This window comes from Thunnus albacares, chromosome 2, assembly GCF_914725855.1.
Source record: "Thunnus albacares chromosome 2, fThuAlb1.1, whole genome shotgun sequence".
NCBI classification, from domain to species: domain Eukaryota; kingdom Metazoa; phylum Chordata; class Actinopteri; order Scombriformes; family Scombridae; genus Thunnus; species Thunnus albacares.
The window spans coordinates 35015813-35038979 of record NC_058107.1 but is presented as its reverse complement, the minus strand read 5'-3'; the positions used below and the strand labels follow the sequence as shown (position 1 = coordinate 35038979).

General features: G+C 40.2%; 1 protein-coding gene across 1 annotated transcript in view; it reads left to right on the top strand.

The window, feature by feature from the left end:
• The first annotated feature begins 7024 nt into the window (after window positions 1-7024).
• bmp2k (BMP2 inducible kinase) overlaps window positions 7025-23167 on the top strand; it is a 48531-nt gene continuing 32388 nt past the window's right edge. The window contains exon 1 of the mRNA XM_044332328.1: window positions 7025-8014. Coding sequence (XP_044188263.1) covers window positions 7864-8014 — 151 coding nt within the window. The 5' untranslated portion in view covers window positions 7025-7863. The remainder of the gene's footprint in view (window positions 8015-23167) is intronic.

Below are 23167 nucleotides of genomic sequence, written 5' to 3'. Positions count from 1 at the left end.
ATGTGCACTGTCCCTGTTAAACAAACAAACAAATAAATAAAAATAAATAAACATTAAATAAATGGTTTATAGAACTATATTGTAGTTATAAGTAGATATAAGTATTTATTAATGTATTTGTCAACAACTATAACTCCTCCTGTGGACACTCATAAGTGGAGGCTGCTGTATAAACACACAATGAAAAAAATAAATTATGTCTTCATAGGAGAAGTTATAACTACTTACAAATACTGCACATTTATATAAACTCATATCTGCTTATAACTACATTATAAGGTGTTATAAACAGTTTAATACTGCTAACAAATGCTAAATAGGGGGACTTGCTAAGTCAGGTGAGACGTTTGCTTGCTTCAAAGTGCTTCTTGCTGTTCAGGGACTCGATGTGACAACGTCAGCAGAAAAACCGACGTCACAGCTGTCAGTCACTGCAAAAGGCTGAAATGAAATGTCAAATCACGCCGCAACTTTCACCCCCTGCTTCTGCCTGGCTCAGCTTTCCCTGCTGTCAGTGTCATCAAACCCAAAAGTACTCTGAGACACCGGGCTGCCCGCTCACATCTAGGAAGAGGATGTAACGTTTCATAAATTCCTGGATATTTTATTTATGTCATAAAACACGTCAGCCCCTGTTCCTTCCTAAATGAAATCTACAGACTCATTCATCTTTCCGAAGCACCTACTGCTGCAGTCCTGCGGGGAGCCGACAGTAAAACTCCACGCCAGACACGCTCACAGACTATTGAGGTGGATGAGAGCCTGAAGGCAAAGACGTTTTCCTCATTAAAGCCAAAGTAATCACACAGAGTCCTTCAGTCTGCCCCCTTAACAACCCCCGTCCCCTCCCTCTTTATCTCTACTGAAGGAAAACAAGGAGTGAGGCTGCAGGCCTACATCTATACGTCTCCTTTATCTTCGTGTGTGTGTTCAGTATGATAGTGAAACAGAGGTTTGAAGGGTTATCAGCTCGAAAAAATATTTTTCTAACACTTCATACATACCATCGTTTGTGACCTACTTCATAGCAGGCTGTAATATGATATAGTATTCTTTTACATCCCTTTGGTACCGCTTAACAAACTTATGAAACGGACAATAAATAATCTGTTAGTCATTTACAGATTAGTGATGAATTGTTATATTGCAGAAAAACTGTGACCTCATCAACAATAAGCCAGATGCAGTAAAGAGGGTTGCGTCTTGGTTAAAGAGCTAACGTAATAGCATACACCAAACAAAGGTGTCCTTCATTCAGAGGATAGGCTCACTGTGTTTCAGCCAGGGTTTTTATTAAAATATTGTTTATTATTTGTAAGCAATACCTACAGTTTAGAAACTGGCCTCACTTCAGCAGCTTTTCACGTAAATGGAGTACAATAGGGTGAACGTCGAGGCCTCCAGAACCCACGATACATCTCATTTACAGACTGTCGGGGGCGCACACGTCCAGAAAACTTCTACAGGTGTTGGATCAAAAAACAAACTGAAAGCAACAAAACTATTTGACTCAAAAGGATCAGGTTTACCAAAGAGAAAGACTTTAACTTTACCAGAAAGTCTGGACGAGCCCCCGTTTGTCACGGACTGGCTCAGAGTCAGCGACAAAAAAAGGAAATCACACATGAATAAAGCTTCTAAAACGGCGTTTATTGTCAACTTAAGATAGATGGGAAAAAAATGATAATGTTAGTCAGCGAAGTCAGTAATGAATGCAACGTGTGGATGAGTGAAGCATGTGATGCGTGCAAACAAAACAAAACAGCAAAACACTAAACCATCTGGCCGGTGGAGGCCTGGGAAAAAGAGAAGAGTGAGAGGTTAACAAAGAAGCCACTTAAATAAGCTAAACTACTCAGGTGCAGGTAGTTTCCTGACGTCTTCTCGAACCACGCCAACCGGCTCCTCAGCCAGGACGCCAACGGGCAGAGAGAGGTACGTCACAAAAGAACCGCACACCGCACTGATAGCTCCCAGAGCAACGTTTTGATCTTTTGTCTGACTTTTACATATGATTTACAAAAATGCTAATCTCTTTTTAGACAGATGCAAATGATAAATAGATACTGTAGACTTCATTGTTTCCAAAGAGGAAATCTGTTTCCACAGAGTTTGCATTGTGCATGCCGCCAGAACACACTTAAACACAACAACAACAAACATACTAGAACAAACATACTGGATATAATGATCAAAATGATCTACTAAGGATGACTGGTCACCAAAAACCCACGATTATATCATGTTTTATTTATTTTATTTTACACCACTTCCTGCTACTAACAGGTGCAGCTTAGAGAAACTGTTTTTAGACACACATGACTTTCCTGTGATTCAGCTGTTTTCCAAAAAGGAGATTTATTCTGGGTTTTGAATGTCAAAATTATTGTAAATCTGGCCTGTCTGTAGGCCAGATTTAGGTATATAAAGGGATACTTTGGGGTACTTGGAAGCAACAGAGGTCTGCATGATAGGTTAATCTCTTTCTTGCAAGCCCCCCAACTTCAGAGATATCCTTTTAGTGGGCATTAAAAAAAGAGGATATCTCCTGATTTAAGGATTTAGGGACTAAATCCCTAGTATGGGTCAAGTGCCAAAAGCATTGGCTCTTACACTTCTCACTATGCAACTGGATAGTGTTTTTTTATGATACCCCTTCCTGCCTGTCAACCTCTGCATCTTTCTTTAACTCCACGTCTCCATGATCACATCATGAGACTTCAGACAGCTCTGGACGACATTACTAGTGAACAACATGTGTAAAATTGATGCAGTGGCCCTTTAAAAAAACATGTATTAACTGTTAATGAAGTAATTAGTGATAGAAATCATAATATATTCTATAGCATCATTGGTATAGTGATAGTATTTTCCTGTAGGAACTTAAAATATTCCTAAATACACGTTCAACACAGTGTAGTGACCTAGAATATATGGTAATTTTGTTTTTGAGCAATTATTGCATTATCTGAGGTTAAAAGATGGGTTCACAATTTACAAGTCTGTCCTAAAACAATAGTCAGGTGCCTGAATGAACAGGAGGAATGATTACAACAAGAAAAAAACGGTTTTAATGTTAATTTGGGCACTTGACGTGAAAAATGTGAACCTGTCCTTTAATCCTGTACTGAATTTTGAAGTGACTTTATGCATCTTTTCATGTCCTAAATTATAATCTATCATATATTCCTACAGATGCTGATAGTTTTCTTGTGATATCAGTATATTCTTGTGTACAGGTAAGTGTCAGACTGCATGAAGCCTCTAATGTGTGACTGTATCTTCCGTGACAATGTGCTCTCAGATCTGTAGAGCGACCCAGCAACGCTCCAGTGAGGAAGATGAAACTCATAGGGGAATACAAGGAAAATGTAGGCCAAGTTCATCCGTGCTCACTGCGCTCCAGACTCTAAACTGGTGTGTGATGCCAAGTGTAAAGTGTAACAGACCAGAATTCAAGAGCGGAGCGCTTAAACAGAGCCCCCCCCCCCCTCCCCTCTCACCCTGACATGAATCCAGGAAATGTAAGCTTGTCCGTGAATTTTCCCAATTATATTCTTCCCATGTGAAAAGTCTCCATTCATAAGCCGGGCTGCCATTCAGAAGGAGTACAGTATAGGACGGCGCTGCAGTCTGCCTTCCTAACACTTCACTGCTTCACTGTGTGTGTGTGAGGATGAATGTAGGCTGCGTGCAAGGCTGATAGTTGGGGAATAAGGATACAAGAATGTCATCAACCTTTTAAACAGCTGATTTTATTCTAACATTCCCCCTTGAGCCACTATGAAAACCCTAAAAATTCACAAAGATTCTTGTGCCAAAAGCAAAAGCTAGCCTCAATTTGGGAAAAGTGTATGTATGACAGTATCCAATTTTGTGTCTAATTGGTCCAACACTGAGTTCAGCAATTAAACCTAAAGCTCCTTTTTGTGGCTGCACTATATCATCAAATGAAAATATTCAATATGTCTATGTGTATCACAAATATCCCCAAAATTCAGCCTCACATTCTTGGTATCTTTGGAAACTTTGGCATCTGTAGTTCTTGTACTGAGGGTTCTGTGGGTTTAAATACTTGTGTGCACAACATGGGTTTGTAAAGATGAACTCATATTACAGATTTTAGGGAAACTGTGTCTCAGGGTTTGTCTGTTAGCATTTTTCTTATTTATGTTTTACATATTGTTATTGTACCCATGGCCGAAGTAACCTGCTAAACAACACCTGGGCTCCTGGTAACCCTCGTTCCCCTGCACTCTCTGTGCACTGTGTACCATTTTATTATGCTAGAATTCTACGTGGCCCATATTTTATCATATTTAATTGAGTAAATAATGAAGGGTTGCAAGTATATGCACATCACCAAGGTGCAAAGCATTTAAAAAACAGCGCCAATTGGAAAAAGAGTAACGCTTGGCACACTTGCTCCAAAGCCACACTTTTAACTCAAAATAGATGTTTTGATCCAAGTCAAAATGAGTAAACACATTGACTTACTGTAGAAATATCATATAAGACATATAAGCACAAAACTGAATAGTAATGTGCACAATGCACAAATCATGTATATGACTGGCCTATTGTGATGTATATAATGTATATATGGAGATAGTTTAGTTGCTATAATGTGATTTAAGTATATAATTTGGATAACAGGTGGTCATATATGGGGAGAGGAGATCATAACCCTTCTTTGTCCAAAGATGGCATCTTAAAACACTTATATAATGTCATAACTAAATGATTTCCAAGTTTAAGAATAAACTTCCAGCTCATTGTATAAAGTTCATTCTCCCAGTTTTGAAATATGACATTTTGTGAAGAACTTACGCTATGAATAAGTTGGATATTTTAATTAAACACTCAAAGATATTCAAGCAGGGTCGATGTTTGTTGATACATCTACTCGAACTTTCTGAATGATGAGTTATCTGTATGTTTCTGTGTATTCAAACACCAACAGGTGGCAGCATACACCTCACAGACAGCCAGACAACAATAAGTGTGTCAGAGAGGAAAGATTCCCCCCCTGCAGAAACAGGATGTGTCCAGACATGGGGGTTTATACAGTCATGTGATCCTGCACTGCTCCTCCTCATCTCTTATGTAATCCCCATCTCAGCCATGTGCTCCCCTTATAACCACTGACCTGAATATGTTAACTGTGACCAGTTACCGCAGAAGTACACATTTTTCCCCTCTAGCAGTTGACGTAGATGACAGAGGTGATTTAGGGTGATGTTGCACGTTGGTTAAACCACGAAGGAATGAAAGTCTGTTGAATTATATGTTGGATTTTCTTGCCTACACACATGCTTTTGTTCACAAAGCCTTGGTTTCACAAATGCAGCTGTCACACCACTTCCTCATCTGCAGTGTCTGGTGAAAAATCACATTGTTTTTTCCACTGCGCATGATCATTAAAATGAAAGGGAGTGTCGTGAGATCAATTTACACATACTGGGGAAGTAACAGCTTTAACCTATGCCTTAGAAAAGATCAGCAGATCCCCATAGGAGACAACACTGTTCAAGCAAAACAAAGATTGACCTTTGATAAGTATTTTTAATGATGAAGAGGGTGAGAAATATGGCACAGGATAAGACAATACTTCAGTGTAGCCTGAGGTTTGTTTATTTGTCCATGCACTGCATTCTTTCCAGTTTGTTTTGTGTTCTCTTTCCTCAACCAAACTGCTTGGACTGTCTGTCACTCACTCCACCCTGTCACAGATGAGCATTGTCTGGGTGCTTCTTATGGAAGATCAGTCCTGCTGGGAAAAAAATATATACACATGAAAATTAGGCTGGATGAAAATTTAAAAAACAAACTCATAAACACTGTAAGTCATACTTTTGACTTACAATCTCATAGTTTGGACTCATCATAATGTTGTCTTTCTAGATTTTTCTCAGTCTGCAGTCTTGTCTGTTCTTGTGGACTTCTTGTAAACTGTGACATCATCAGTCACGGGCCAAGTACTGGTCCAATTTGATCATAAATTATCATGTTTTTATCCAGGATACCTCAGTAGCTGACTTCTGTGGAAGTGGAGTAGAGAAATATACCAAAATGCATTTCACAACAACCAGAGTTGATTGCAGAGGAAGCTGTGAAATCAACCATTTAGGTTTTGAATATGATGTATTTTTATCAAATAAGTTTATCTCAGCAGCTACAGTGGCTGGCTGGCTCCTGAGATGAACGGCAGGTCAGTGCCTATGGTTGTATGTGGTAATGTACTTGTGGTGCTGACATGGTCACAGAGATGAAAATCTTATATACTTAATATTCTTATATATTTATTACTTGTTTGGCTAAAGGTGATGTTCAGGTTCATGTTTTTATTGGTTTGATATTATACAATGGTGCTACCTTTATGTCATTTGGGGTCTTTATATGCACAGATCTCCTCACATATATAAAAATGATTAATATATATAAATGCAAACAAAAGGAGACCATGTGTTGTATATTGAATTTGTTTTATGTTTAACATACATTGCAGTGAAGATAACAGCTGTATCACATTTGTTAGTTTTAACTCTTGGGTTAAGATCATATTGTCACACAACAGGTGTGCAGGTCTGTTGAAGTGTAATTACCAGAGCATGCCTGAGCTAGTGATGTTAGCAAGAACTCTGTTACCATAACTGCACTGTGTACTGTGTCTTCGCAATGTGAGACGTTTGACTCCAGAGTTCAACTGGCCAAGGATTTGTACTCAGGAGGATGGGAGGAAACAAGTATGAACTTTGTGTAACCTTTATTGAGAAAGGCCTATACCATAATTTAGATTTAGTAAATCAAAATGTCGACTTTATATCTCATAATTCTGAATTGATACCATACGTATTTTTATGTTTATGAAGCACAATTTCATTCATTCATTTTTTTTTCCATTTTCTTAGCGTTCATAATCTTCCATACCTTCTCCTCTTACACCAATCATAACAATAGGAGGGGGCGGGGCCACGTCAGGTTAGGTTGTCACTCTCATTGGGTAAATACGGTAACAAACCACCCACTTATTTTGAAGCCTGCAGTTGGGGAGTCACGAGAAGTTTAACGTTAGCGAAGCTCAACAAAGATGACACGGATGAGAGCGGAGATGACAAAGATGAACCTGGCGAAAACGACATCGCTGGAGGTTTTCTGATAAGCCACGGACGCTTACTTGCACCGGGTTCGGGCTCTTACTTCGTTTAGCCCACCTGCACTCGGGGTGGCTCGGCTCGGCTCGGCTCGTTAGCAGCTAACTACCGCAGCTAGCGAGCTAACTAGCCGCTTCGCCCGAGTGAAGTGAACCAAGTCGCGGCGTGTAACGCTAACGACGCCGAGGCTAATTTTTTTGGAGGACTATCGAGTTGGATATATTCATTTGAGAGATTCGTCGCCGCTGGTGGAGGTGTTATCAACACCGGTGTCAGCTGCATTTGTTGTCCCCTGCCCTCTTCTCATTGTTGGGAGAGCGTCCTGACTGCACACCGCTGAGTCCATGCATGTTAGCAACGGCTGCAGCCAGCTAGCGTGATGTGTCATATTAGCTAACGAACCTATCTCTGTTTATTGTTTTTGACATTTTGAGAGTGGATGCTGTCACCGGTACGAGCTTTGGGAGACCTGTCGGGGTTGTATCATCCCACCGTGACGCTTGTATATTAACTGTACTTTCATGTCGTGTCACCCGACAGCGAGTTGTCCCTCCCGAAGAACCAGACGCGGAGCATGCAGGAGAAGAAAAGATTTCAGATAAGTAGATAGGGGAAGTCGGACACAACCGAGTTAAATTGGACAGTGTGGTTTATTTCCCCACCAAACAAGGATTGCAGTTGGTGGTGTCGGGACTGTGAAAGTTAAAGGATGAAGAAGTTTTCCAGGATGCCAAAGTCCGAGAGCGGCGGGCTCGGAGGGGCGTCCGGTTCCGGCTCCAGCTCCGGAGTCAGCAGCTACTTGGGGAAAGTGTTTGCAGTCGGCCGGTATCAAGTCACCGTGGAAGAGCTCATAGCAGAGGGTATGTACGGTAGCTAAGCATTTCAGTGCCTGCTCAATAGGAGATCTCTCACTTTATAAACCACCCCAATATTTTCTGGGACACACCCGCCATCCCCCTATGTGTGGAGAGAATAACTCACACAGACACAACTTCTCCACCACTGTTCCTTTTATGGGTTGGTAATTGGTGTTGCAGTCCACAGTTAAAGTTTTTTTTTTTCTCCCCCCCCCTCCCCTCTAAACATCTGCTCATTTTTCCCCAAGAAATCATCTGCAGAGTGATTGAAATAGGTCGCCACTCCCCACTTCGAGGCTGCGAAAGCTTTTTGGTACTTAAATTGGGACACCAGGGATTTGTTACATAGCTGAAATTAAAATGTGTAACTTTTCCCTGTACAGCTGCAGTTTACATCCTGCTACAGCTGCCCCACTAGGGGGGCTTGCCCTCAGGATAACAACGGCAGAGCCTCTTGTGTCAACATATGTAAAGATTCAGCCGTTACAAAATCAGGTTGTCCAACATTTCTCACTGAAGTTTGCACTTCTCTCTCTTTCATGGGCATATTTTAGGGGAATATGAATTTTGCAGCTGTTGAAATGTACAAGAACTGGTCATAACATTGGCTGGCTGAGAGACAGTAGTTTTGAGTCAACATATAGTAATTTGCTTAGATTGCATAACATAAAAAACAAGTAACAGCAGTGCTTGTTGGGTAAATGCATAAAGAATGGCTTATGCAATGGCTGTTCCTACCCAATACAGCTCTTGAGGATGTTGACAAGCTTATTGGCAACAGCAGAAATTCCCTTCATGGCTTAACAAAGACCTGCGTTTAAAAGTGTTGAAATGAAAAATACTCTACGCACAGTCAGGCATAGAATGAGGAAGTGAGAAAACAAACATGTTTCACAAAACAGCTGTTCTTTCTTTTCACGAACTGTTCAATACTCATCACAGTGTATTTACTTGGAAACATTTGATTTATAGAGTTGCCCCAGCAAGCCCAGCTCAAGCCAATATCTTGACTAATTGGTCGTTAGGTTCCTGGCTCACTAGGAAGTTGTTAGTCATATTTTCATAGTTCGAATTACAGAATAAGGCGATGCTAATTAGATATTATTGGAAAATTGTTGTCAAAGCTACCGTCAAAATACTACTCACTCATATGCTTTGGTCTTAAATGTGCACTAGATTTAAAAAGATACTTCTGTGTTTCTGGCTTTAGCCAGGATTTATTGAGCCAAGGTCAGGCCAAAAACTTGGAAGGTGAAAGCTAAACTGTTCTCACATAGGCAGACTAATATTACTCCTGATCTCATAATACTTCTCATAAGTCACTATGAATAAAAGACACCAGCTAAACACTTCATACGTGACGACTGACACACCTTTTTTTTTTTTCAAGTAACACAACCCAGTAAACATGCTCTGTAGTGAACCTGACTGTAAACCTGTTCTCACTCGGCTCCCCCCAAAAAAAGGAAAAAAAAAAAAAAAAAACACACCCACAACCCTTCCGGGAGGCAGTCATGAGCCTGTGTCATCATGTAATCATGTGAAGTGGTTGTGGCTGGTTTTTGCTACCAGGAGCACAAGGTTATATTGTGACCTTTGCTCATCATTCTGTCCCAATCTGAGAGGCTCCTGCTCCTCTCTCCGGGCCGCACCGTTAATCATATAATTGTATATTTACTTTCTCTTAACAGCGTCTGCTGCAGTCAGGAATAGACATGTTGTTGACTCTGAAAGTAGAATATTGTTTCTCAGTGGTGGAGGTGAAATGAGTTCATAATGTCCTACTAGAGCAGAGGTGCTATTATTTTACTCATATTACTTCATAGAGGTTAAAGTGCTAGGCGTACTTTTTAGCGAATAGCACTTTGAAGACTTATTCAGAGTGACACTTGCTGCTTATTAGAAATGAAAGCATGTGATGTGATATTCACAGCATCAAAAAGCAGCGAGGGCAGAATTCAAACTCTATTTTTAAAGTGGGAAATAGTGCAACAGGTTAAACCAGATCTACTCTTTTTTTCTTCAGTGAAGAAGAAGAAGTTCAAGTTACCCATTTTATGGGTTGAGAGCATTTGTTCTCTATTTGATGTGATTTCAAATATAGTGAAATACCACACACACAGAACACAAAGAGCTACTCTTTTTTTTTTTTTTTTTTTTTTACAATAACCACAGTAAATCAATTAGTTCCTCACATCTTACAGTCAGGATGTAAATAAACACAAACATGAGCAGCTTGAAGATGCTTTTATATAAATATAGCACCGTACAGTGTCATGAAGTACATGTGAGGAGGAATGGAGCGTTTTACTCTGTCAGTGCTGGTCTCATTCAGCAACACAGGACCTTTAACCACCAACCCACTGCTGCTAATTCTTCTCTGAGGTTTGGGGGTTTGTGGCTGGAACCACTTGGCAGGTAACCAGCCATCAATTGGTGGTCCTGTTCTATTTAAAGAACTACTTGGCTGATGAAGTTGGGAAAAGTGTCTGATTAATTTTGGGGATTTACCTGCTAATGTTGTTTAGAGACCACCGAGTAACTCTGCATCAGGGGCGGGTTGGCCAGGTGAAAATAGTGATATTTGTAGTCATGAACTGTTATCTCCACTAATAATGAAGCTGAACTTGTACATGAGTTATCTTCCTAGTGAACTGTGTTGCAGTTTGAAATGAAAACAAGATCTGAATCAACAGCAGAAGTTTGCCATAGTGTAAGGTTTAATGTGTTAAAGGCAAACCGCCACTCACTGTCATGGCAGCAGCACTACTTCCTCATCCTCAAAAACTCTTGCATGACAAAATCAGATGAGGCGAAACCACAGTATGAACTGATGCTCACATTGATCTGTAGTGTTCTTAATCACATTAGATAACAGATATGGTACATTTAAGTGTCCCGTTCATGTTGTAACCCTGTTGTATTTTCATAAACCCAGTGAGGTTCATCAGTGTGCACAGGTTTAATCAGGCTCGGGTCACTTGTGCGACTGATGTCTAGGTACTGAATGGATCATGTGATGTCTCGCTTATTCAAACATCATCCTGCAGCTTTAGCCGAAAATCATTCCCTTAAAGCCAAACACACAGTCACCTGGAGAAGAGAAACTGATTAAAAACACCTTTGAATGGACAGGTTTCGTTGTTCAGGATGGTCCAAATGTCACCGTCTCCTCCAAACATTCAAATCAAGCTCAAAAGTTCTCTCGACACCATATATGGTTTTGCTATTTTTTTTTCTTCCTGTAACATATCTTCAGAGCAGTGACAGTTTATACATCGAGTCGGGAACAAAGTAATTTCCCTTCAGTCCCCTTTAGCCTCTGCGGGTTTCTCGTGAGTACTATCTCCGACGCTGTCTCCAAGAGGAACACGAATGACATGAAGGAACAGGATGCATCTGTGAGCATGTCATTCTTTCACCACTAACTCTTATCATACAGGGTCCTTTCACAGAGCCTGGAAGTTTCGGGAAAATTAATTTTTTTTTTTATAAATGACAGGTTTTGGAAAGTTTGGTAGTTTCACAGAAAGCCTGATGAAGCATGGGGGTGTCATACCAGACACAAATTAAGTTAATTCCTGAACCTTCTGTCATTATGCACGTAAATAAAAGTGCTCATGTACATCTTATTTGACTGTCACATCAAGTAAAGGCTTATTTTTTTAATTTCAGAGGAAACAAAGCCAGTTTTTCTAGTATATGTGAGTGTTTAAGAGGACAGACAGACTGTTCCTCTAACTGATCCGCTCTGTACCTACAGTCAGAATATTTAATTAAGCTGTTTGCTGAGCAGCCACTAACCATTTAACAGATAACTACCTCTGGAGCGTTTCTTGTTGTCAGCTGAACTTGCATAATAGCCCTTATGTCACCGTTATTTATTCACCAGACCACGACCGTTAACACGACCGCTGCGCCCACCTCGCCGCTGTAGTTACAAAGCAAACAGATGATGTTTGCATGTGTCGGTAAATTCTCTGTGAAAATGTGACTGATTCTTTCTAATTAACAGGAAAAAAAACTTGGCTCAGTGTTTTTCAGTTTTACAGGGGGACGCTAACGGCGAGGTTATAATTCATCGCTGCATAATCTGTTTAGGGTCACCTCCGTCTTCTAAGCTTCATAGAGATTCCCCTGTGTTTCGCTTGCATTGTTGGTTTCAATGCTCTTCATATAGAAAGTGTCATAACAGGCCTTCCTTGCGCTCAGCTGTGCATTTTAAGTGACATACGCCTGTCGCAAATCGAAAAAAAACTTTCTCTCTGAACATGCTGACTGAACACAAATTGGCCTTGTCTGCCTGGTGTCAGCAAAAACCTTGAAATGTTTACACTGGGGTTTATAATGGCTCTCTGTAAGTCACAGGGTGAAGAAGATGAGCTCTCAGCCTCGGTCGCAGGGACTCCCTGACCATGACAAGTCACAGATCATGTAAACAGAAGAAACGCAAACACTGTTTCCATGCAAACAGCTGCTGTGTTCACATCGAACACGTGTGTTTTTTTTTTTTTTTTTTCACCTTGTCCTTTGCCACTTGTGATCTGGATGGACGCCACGCATTCACCAAACAGGCTTTTTGCCCCCCCCCCACTCTGCTCTACTAGAAGTTTGCAGAACAAATTTATCAATGCGAACGTTGGTTACAGCTGATGTTTCCCACGTGGTGTCGAGCGCGTTTGATAAGCTCTTTTTTGTTGTGAATTTTTTCAGAAATGTTTGCTTTGTTAAAAGAGAATAATGAATGAAATCAGGAGTCAAAAGTTAAATAAACACAGATATGCACAGCCTTTATAGGTCTGACAGAGTTTAGATAAAATGAAAAACATTAGACTCAATGTTATAGAGCTCAGCTATGGTTGAAATCAGTATTATGGTATTAATAATATCAATAATTTTATAGCAGTGATGGAGCACCATTCGTTCAATGGTGGAGGAGAGCACCGTTTTATTGATTGTATACAGTTATATTGCTCCACTCCTTTTTTATTCAGGTCTGTTTGTGGCAAATCCATGGAAAATCACGCAAAATAATCAAATTGATGCTTGGTTCAATAACTGATGTTAGTCCAGTTTTAATTATAATTTGCTTGGAGTTAAGGCTGGACGATACTACCAGGAATAAAAAAACATGATTGAAACACCAGAAGACAGTTGAGCAAGAACAACCAAAGATCTCCAGCAAGACTGTCATCATCATCTTGCATCTTCTGTGTACAAAATAAACACCAAAGGCACTTAGGGTAGCATAATACATTAAAGGTAAACATACAGATATTGAATACAGCATTATTTATCCTTTAGAAATATAGATCTGGTATTTTCCCCATTTTAAGATGTAATCTTTCCATCTGTCTTTCTATAGAAAAGTTCCTGAGGCCACCTTTCCAAGTTCTATGAACCACTCCCGCCAAGAGGGAGCTTCTGTCTTTTTTTCCATCCCCCCTCAATAAAGTCTGTCTACCCACCATTATGGCATGTTTGGATCAGCTCTGTGTTTCCACGGTCTTTCACAGCTAATGGGTCACCCAGCACATAACCTTGGAGAGAATTCAAAGTCATTGCTGGTGATCTCCTTTTATACAATTGTGGACTTGTTCCCCAAACGTCTTGAATCTAAAGGCATTGCCAGAGCATATATGGAGTAATGTACTCTCTGTGTTTTTAAAGGCCTAATTGAGTCTAGATGGTGTCCAATAGAAGCGATTGAGGGTTTTAAGTTGAATGAGTCTTACTTTTATATATCTTGACAGCTTTCTTTGATTTTTGGCATATCCTTTTCCATTCTAACTATGGCTGGGTACCGAGTTTAGATACTTTTATGGCACAGACCGAATTGATTCGAAGCTATCGAGTATCGAACAGTGCCTTGTCATTCAGTATCAGATTTCTATACCTAGCAGGAGTGGAGCTGTAGCTTCTCAACATAAACGGCAATGGTGGAGGTAGCAGCAGCATCTACAGTTGCTTCATCAGTAACAGGAGGTTGGACCAAAACACATAACCTGCAGGTAAGACAAGACCAAGCTGTATTAAAATATCGAAGATGATATTACTTATCGTTGACAAGTGGTTCAGTGGCTGATGAATGGCTGACAACAGCGTCTTGTGAAGCTCCACTAACGTTAGCTGTGGACTCCTATGTTATGTTCAGTGTTATGGTCACATAGGGACTGCTTCGCTACATTACCACTGTTTTGACTTCAAACGATAGGCAACATCATCAACTTCGATATTTTAATACAGCTTTGTCTCGTCTTATCTGCAGGTTACGTGTTTTGGTCCAAGCTCCTGTTAATGTTTAAGCCGCTGATGATGCTACTTGCTACGTTTTGAGCTGTTAACCTGGCTAGCAACAGACAGTATACTACGCAAAACAACTGTCATAAAGCAAGGTGATAAAACCGTTTATGCTAACGTTAACTAGCTGTGCACTCAACACACTTTCTCTTTAAAACAAAACCAATGTTAAAACTAGCAAGTCATTACGGTCACGGCACATACTGGGTGCCACATCTAGACTTCATCAGCTGACATTATGGGTTGAATTGTTTATTGTGCTCAGATTAGCTCGATGGCGTCAACAGTGTGAAAGTGATTGTGGTAAATAGGTTTATATTTTTTATGTTATGAAGCTGTTCTGAGTGTGTAAAAACGCCAAGGAGCTGAATTTTATGTACTTGGTATCAAAAAAAGGTATCGTTCAGGAACCATTATCCAAGTTAAGGTACCGGTATTTAAAATTTTTGAATGATACCCAGCCCTCATTCTAACTCTTTAAATGAAAGGTTTAAATGTTTCTCCCAGATAGTCCTTAATGCTGCTGGAAGTGTAGTAGCCTGGCAGAATATTTTTTGGAATAATATTGACGGGCCTCATGACTCAATCCAAATATTTTGATGATATCAGAGAGCAGTTTAGATTCCTGAGAGGTTGCTCTTGGAGAGCCCAGCACAGTTGACAGCAAGTTCCTCAATTATAAGTGCTGCCACATACTGGATGGAGGGAGACCAAACTCCCAGATTAACTCTCCAACAGATTCCAGTAAACTGGTTTTAAACAGATCTAAGTGTCCAAATCCCTTTTTATTTATCCACACTTTCAACAAGAACCAGGGTCTACCAACACATAGCTTTGGGTTCAACCATATTCTCTCTCTCTTACAAACATAAAACATTGTAATTTGAGTGAAACAAGTGCAGGTCTAATTGCTTTGCCTTTCTTTCTTATGCTTTAAGAGGAGCTTCATCAATCAATGCAGTGCAGGTCAGAGCGTTCCTTTGATAATGTTTTTTTTTTTTTTTGAATGACCTATTTGATCCTCCCTCTCTGCCAGGGGAGGGTGGTGAGAATGTATCCCATCTACATTATTAGCATACTGTACTGGTGATGAATAGGCACATTGTGCCCCCCTTTGTTGTCTTATTCTAGCACCGTAGAAAGAATGCTGGTACGACGCAGCTCTTGGTCCTGTGATGGGTATCGCTGCCTTTGTGCTTGCTCATTGAGGCCTTCTGTATCTGCCTTTCAGCGCTACCGCCCCTCCCCTCTTTGTGAAACTGCAAATGAATTATTTTCTACCAATTCATTATCACCAGATCTGAGGAGGGCGCCAAGCCAAATGTGGGTGTATGTGTGTGTGCTTGGGTCATATGGAGATGCCAAACAGAAGGACATTGATTTGGAAAGCCAGTGCAATATTCCACTTCAGTGCACTTTCAATGATGGTTTATGTCTTTTGATCAGTGTATTGACAAATTATTGGATTTATCAGCACTCTATATTTGAGGCCAAAGAGCGTAAACCATGTGAGTTCAGGCTGTCACTTTTTCAAAAGGTCAAACGAATTTGAACCGACAAGTAATTTGTTTGAATTCATTCGAACACAAAACAAACTGTAATGTGTTGGAGATACAATTACAACATATATATGGCTAGTGATGTCCATCCATCAGTGTCTGAGCGTCTAACCGTTCAGTATAGTCTTTATATTTTCCTGTATGATGTCATACAACTGCATTATGTGTCTTGAGATTGTCTCAAGTAGTCAGACAACGCTATAGAGTTAACATTGCTCCGCTCATTTGATGCCTCACATGTGTGTTAAGCTAGCCGGTGAGTCCTCAGATTCGTTGTTTTTTGAAGAAGTAAGGCAGCTGCTTTTCACAAAGTTGGCAAGTTGTATCTTTGTTGGTCATTTTATCTACGTCGTAGCTCCCAAAGTACTTCCACACCCTGCTTCTCAGATGCTTCGGTGCCTCGATTGTCTGATCAGCACAGCTTTGCTCGCTACTGTCCTCCATTTTTTAATTTAGTTTAGGGATGGGTCAAAGAGAACGCGATAGGTCAAGCTGATAGTGAATTTTAATCACGCCCTTTCCTGGATCACAAGAAAAACTATTTCAAAAGGTCTGTCGCGCTAATAGACTGTACATTTTTAATTCGAACAGGTCATTAAAGGTGGAATATTAAATTTTTCCCCCACGTTTGAAGAAAAGTTCAAATTTCTAATAAAAAGTGACAGCCCTAATGCGAGTCTGAGTGAGACAGAGTGCACCTAAGCACCTAACCTTAATGAGTCAGAGATTGTCGTCTAGCAGCTGTGCAAATTTGTGAAATCTGGATGTGATGTTCTCCGTGAACATTAATATCCTGATAACCAGAAACAAGATACTGTTTGTGATGAATAATAAATCATGGCCTGCTTCTTAGACAAGGCCAGAGAAGCTAAGTACAGGTTGGAGACTGATCACAGGATTATGTTGGCACATTTGACAGCATGACAGTGACTTGGGTATGACTACACTCGATTGGACGACGCGTCAGAAATGATGAATGATTGCCTCACTCTTACTGACTGAGACTGTGGGGACTGTAAACAAGTTGGAGACAATGTGCTGTCTGGCTCAAGAGTTTTTAGTTTTATTTAGATGATTGTGTGCTTGTTGGTTGGCACACACTGGAATACAAAATTAGAAAAATATGTAATATTGCTGCTTCTGTAGAAAACTCTGTCATTTGGCTATTTTGTGGACACCAACACACACATTTCTGGGTGAAAGAGTCTGATAAATGTTACGTTTGTGGCTAGATTTCAGATTATTTATGATATACATTCATGAAGTGTCCTGCAAGACGTGGATATTAAACTCTGGTCCCGCATGGTTCCGTTCATCCTTCTCAGTTAACGAGCAGCACCTGGTCTTTATCTGACTGAGTGCCCAAGACACGGTTTAAGTATAAATCTACACTGAATCACATAAGGCAGAAAACTGCTGCTGCACCGTTATCTACAGCTTGAAATTTCCTTTGATGTATCGCAGGTACAGTTTATCGGAGGTGGTTATCAGAGGTTTGTTTAGCAGTTTTCACATATCGTCATGTTTACTTTTTGATATAAAGGGGTTCGGTGTGAACGATTAGCCGTTTTTTTTTTTATATCAAAATCAGGGTTTTAAAGAGTGCAGTTTTCTAATTTGTGCAATTTTAATCAGAATTTACACTCTTGACAAGCTCTAGAAGAGTTAAATAAAAGTAGCTTTTCTGTATCCTGCTCCTACTTTTATCAGGAGGATAAGAAAGGTAGAGATGATAGCACATTGTTCTTTTTTTTTTAAAAACATTTCCCCCACTATGTTTCCAAAGAAACACTGGTGCCTTGATCCCTTTGAACTCACTGCCTCCTTCCCCAGCCTGACGGATGCTGTCTTTATCTCTCTTTGCTGCAAATTTGACCACTGCTAACACACAAAATGAATCTTCCTAAAGGCTATATATGTTTTTTTTTTTTTTTTTTTTTTTTTTAATAATGGATATCTCATCTTTGAAATTCAAACACATCATGAGGAAAAACAAGGACACTTTTCTGTTTTTCTTTGTATGTCAGGATGGCGCTGAACTTTTCCTTTTCACATCCGCTCCTTGTTGTTTTTAATGTTTTTACCCTCATGTATCCCCGTCATCCAGCGGCTCCTCCGTCTCTATCCCAATTTCATCATAAAGCCTCCCAAAGCACAGCCACTTCTGTCTGTCGGCTCACTTGTAAACACTGTTGAGGTAAGATCTATGAGAGCTGACTGCCAGAACCGTCCCGCTCACTAAGCCCAGGATAAAAAAAAAAAAAAAAAAACCCAAAAAAAACATGTACACTCATTGCCGCACCTCCTCATATTACCTTTTATGGACTTGCTTCTTAGAAAGTCTTCTTCATACACTTGCGTCGGCTTTTAAAGCTTTGCATCACTCACCTGAGTCAGGACGGAAACCGGACTGATCACAGCCGACGCTTCTGTGTTCACCGCGTGGGCCAAAGTGTACAAATGAGAACTAAACAAGACGGTTTTTCGTGAGGCAAACCTCAAAGTGTCTGCAGTTGTGTTTGCAGTTCTCACTTGCTAGACAGGAGTTAGTGTGCACACACCAGAATTGAGGTGTTGGATTTGTGGAAGTTAAAGCAAAAGTGATCAGGGATTACTCAAAAGTTCTTTATGGCTTTTCTTTGTTTAATAAGCAGTTTTTTTTTTTTTCCAGCCACTTCTGCTTTGCCATTTTCTTTGGCTCTTCTCAGTGTGCTTTCTTCATCAGACAGGGTTGTTTGTTAGCTTTGATCCGTCTTTATTCTTGGAGACTGAGATCAGTGGTCACATGTAAGGTTTGACTGATATATCGGACTGACAGCTGGCTTTATATTATCAACAGCAAGAGTTCAGCCAGTTTGTCTGTCCTTCTGTTTGTCCGACCTTTTCATCCAGCGCAAGTTTGACAACAACTAGCCAGACTACAGATGGAAAAAGGAGGATTCTGAAGAATTCTGGTAACTATCGTTGACTCATGACCTTTACTGTGGCTCCAAATTTCCCTTCACCCAGACTCTGGTAAAAGACAAGGTATTTAAAAGCCAATGGCTGGATTTCCATCATATTTGCTTTGGATATTGAGGCTTAGTAGATGAATATTGGTGGACTATTTGACCTTTTTTGTGGGATAAATCACTTCTACAAATTATAGGGTTCAGACCTCATTTGGATCATCATTACTTTTTTTGGTACTGACCGACTGGTACTGAAAGCTGACATCAAGCGTCTGGTCAGATTTGTAATCTCATTTACTTATTCTACGATCAGTTTCTGATCAAATTTGATACTTCTAGACTATATTTTAGTCTAAAAGTATTGTTGTATGTGTTAAGACAGCAACAACTTTGTTTGGCTTCTTGATGTTGTTGAAAAATGTCAGTATACCAAAGTCTAATGGGAACATTTATGCTTTCTCTTTACAAAAAGGAAAAGGTATAAGCTGTTGGATGCAACATCATGTAATCTAGAAGGCAGATTGCCATGAAATTCGTTAATGAATAAACACTTTTTTCCTTAAGAACCATGCTTGTGACAAACAGCTTTACATATTTTTGGACGATACTTCATCACAAGTAAGAAATAGTACGGCAGAGTCTCTTCATGCAGCGCTGTCATGCTCAAACTCTGCACTGATACTAAGCAGATGTACACTCGCCAGCTCAAAGTGACCTCTCCGTTGTGAAGGGAGAGCGGCGTGGTGCTGAATACAGAGCAGATTTACCTGTAAGCGTAGTGAAGAAACTTTGATTAGAGTTTAATTAGAGGATAGGAAAAGAAAAAAAAAAGATATATATATATATATATATATATAAGGATTTTGGCATAATAAAGCTTCATAATGTTTGGGTTTTCCCTCTGAAAATATCTGGATTCCTCAATGCAAAACTATATTTTTAGATTGAAGGTCCGAGCAAATATCAGGGGACTGATTTTCATGACTATCGACTACATTTTCATCAATCTTGCATCGACGAGGATCCACATCAAAGATAGATACTGAACTCTTAACTATACAGTTAAGGTGATATGTGTGCGTCTTCTAAAACCGGTAACATGGAAATGTGATCAGCATGCTGTTTATGACAAAATCACAATCCCAGATGTTGGAACGTTTGCCAGATTGAGGGTTTTCATCTGTTTTCCCCTCTGAATGCACCTTTTTATTCATTTTGAGTCCAGTATGCTCGCAGCATCCCACCGTCTCCTCTGTATTTTAGCAGAGTGCCATCCTCACCTCCTAGAAGTTTAAAAATATCTGACATGCAGCAACCTTGGTTATCTCCTTGACACGGCCACGCATACTGTGTTTGTATCATTTCCACGTAGTGATGGGCCGAATGTAATGTTATCTTTGCTTCTGTTTTTAATACAGTTTCAAAGGAGATTTTTCTTCATCTATCCAGAGATCATAGCAGGCCTTTCTACCTTGAAAGGTCCAGAAAAGATGTCAAAAACACTCACAAAGTGCGGAATCTCTCCACTGCGTGCTAAAAGCAAGTTCATGTCTATTTTTAGGCAGCCTAAGCTACCGAGTGTCAGTACACTGTAACTTTTGAAGACTTGAGAGAAACCGATTAAGCAGAGTTCTTAACAAATAGTTGCGAGCCTGAAGTGGGTGAAAAGGGCACGATGTTTGCAAAGCGATGCGTCTGTCAGTGCCTGGGGAAAACGTGCGAAATCTCAGGGTGGATGGTGTCGGATCAGATCACTACCTTCAGACCGATAACTAGTCTTGACACACGACGTATTTTGTCTGACATTTTGAAACATATGTTCGCAGCTGTCTTTTCTTAAGCTGTACAGGTTTGTTGTTACTCTTATTGTTTCTACAGTTACCAAATGGCATATTTGGAAGCTATCTCAACAAGCCAAAGAAAAGGTCTTTTCCCGTATTAGTCTGAATAATAACCAAATCTCAAAGGATTTGCTAAAGCGCTGGGGATCAAAAAGTCATTATTGGTAATTAGCAGGAGCAGCTGGCACAGCATCGCAAACTGGCAAAGACCTTGAAGCTGGTTAATGGAAATCCATTTCCTATCTTTACTGAGGAAAACGGCACCTGTTAATTCTACATGAAGGATTTCACATGTAGAAAAACACCATTTTTATTTGTATTTACTTATTTTTTTTTGCTTTCAGTCAGAGCAACTAAATTTGAGGACTGTTCAGCTGGGAAAATGTCTTCCTCTAAACTTTTTATCTTCTTGTGAGAACCATCTGGAAATCAAATTTGACAGATATATTTAGAGTAGATTGACATCATTTGTTTTGCTGCAACAGCATATCTATCTGTGTGAAAAAAGTTCCTCAGAGAGATTTTATTGCTTTTGGCGTCTTAACTTAACATGTTTCTTTTCCAGGGTGGCTAACAATTATGACACTAACAGCTTAAACTTTTAGGTCAATATTATGTTGAGTTCAAGTGACCAACAGTAATCAGCAAAGCTCCTGTGCTTTAGTCATAGATGGAGAACAGTTATCACAGTTGTGATCAAACTGGATCAGTAACCGAAACTATTCTAGGTCCTCGTATTAAACGTATGTAATGTTCCTAAATGTATGACTGCTTTAATGTCACTTGAGTTTCTTACTGGGAGATACTGGGACCTTTAGGAAGTAAAGGAAAATGCCCTTTAAAGTTTGTAAGGCACAACTGAATTTGCATTAAAGATAGTACAGCACATTCATTAAGTCCAAGGAAATCATGGCAAAGTCATGGAAAAGATGTGTGTTCCTTTTTTAGAGTTTACCCAAGTATTTCCCAGTTGAATCTTATGAAATACCAGTCCTTTTGAGGTGGAAGTTGGGGAAGAAGGCCAAGAGGAGAGTCGCAGGCGAAAGGAGACAAAAGAAGGTGACAAATATTTCTACAAAGCTCAGTGAAAATAAATCCATTTTTCACCTAATTTAATAAAACTATCTCATTACTCACATAAGGAAAAAATGATCTGTATTGAAACCAGTATTTGGTATTATCCACGCTACTCATTTTTCTTTTTATACAAGCTAATATTAAGGTTCACACTTTTTTTATATAACAGCGCAACCACAGACTACTTTTAGACAGTTCAAGCCGGTTACTCTTAATATTCAAGCTTTACAACTGTGTGAGGCTTGTAGGGGAAGTGTTGTGGGTTCATGTTAGGGAACGAGGGCCTCCAGGAGGAAATACCTCAGCCTGCTCCAAATGTTCTCCAAAAGAAATGGCATTCTCTCCTCTTTTTTTAAAAGCACAAGTGCCTCCGCAGCTGAAGGAGGCACTTTGAATTGAACTACATTCTTAGTTTGTAGCTTTTTAACAAGCTAAGACGTCACACTTACTTAAGTATAAAACTCAGAGAGAGAGAGAGAGAGAGAGAGAGAGAGAGAGACTGTCTTTCAGAGAGTGGTGAGAGAGAGACTGAGAGGTTGTCGGTCAGAGAGGTCTGTTATCACAGATGACATCATGCTTCAGAGGAGGAACATCTGCGTCTTGCGCCTGAGCAGAAACTATAAACGTATCATCTCTGCTCGCTGCATGTTACTAAATCCTCTAATCCTCCCTCATTGAGACACTCCTCCACCACTTCTGAAGTTTTTTTTTTTTTCTTTTCCTCCTTCGCCTATGTCACAAGGCATACTGAGTATCTGTTTCGCAAAAGCTGTTGAGATCCTCCTTCAAGCCTCTTTCACAGGCTGTCATGTGGGCTGTCTGTGACTGTCCTAGTTAGTCAGGCTTTCGCAGTGATGTCAGGGTCCCCAGCGCTGGATGCTGGGCCGGGGAAAAAATTCTCCAATAATTACAGCCCTCATTCAGTACCAGGCTTTAATGTCAATACCCCCCCCACCCCTCCCTCCTTTCTTCTTGGCCTGATGGATTCGGGGTTTTCCTCCCAACTGTCACTGACAACTGGCCATGTCCACATGGCGAAGCGCTTCCATCCTGTCCACAGTGCAGCCAGCTACTGACGAGCAGAATGGGAGGTACAATAACATTTAAGATGTGACTAATCGGGGCGCTGAGTACTGGAGTTAGACATGCCCATCAGCAGTGCTTTAGTACTTCAGTTACACTTCCATGCATGAGAAGCTTACTGTGCTGTATCATCAATCTATGTAACTAAAAACTCGGAGCGAAGACGTCTGTGTCTGTCTAAAATAATTGTGCCTTTAGTGAGTTGTGAGATTGCTTAAAGGTATACTATGCAGGATTTTCCTGGGAAAAAAAACGAAACAATGTATAGACTCGGGTGCTCAGGGTGTGAGGTTAAGACTCATCACTGTCTCCGTCCCTCTCCTCTGCTCCGCTCTGCTCTCTGTC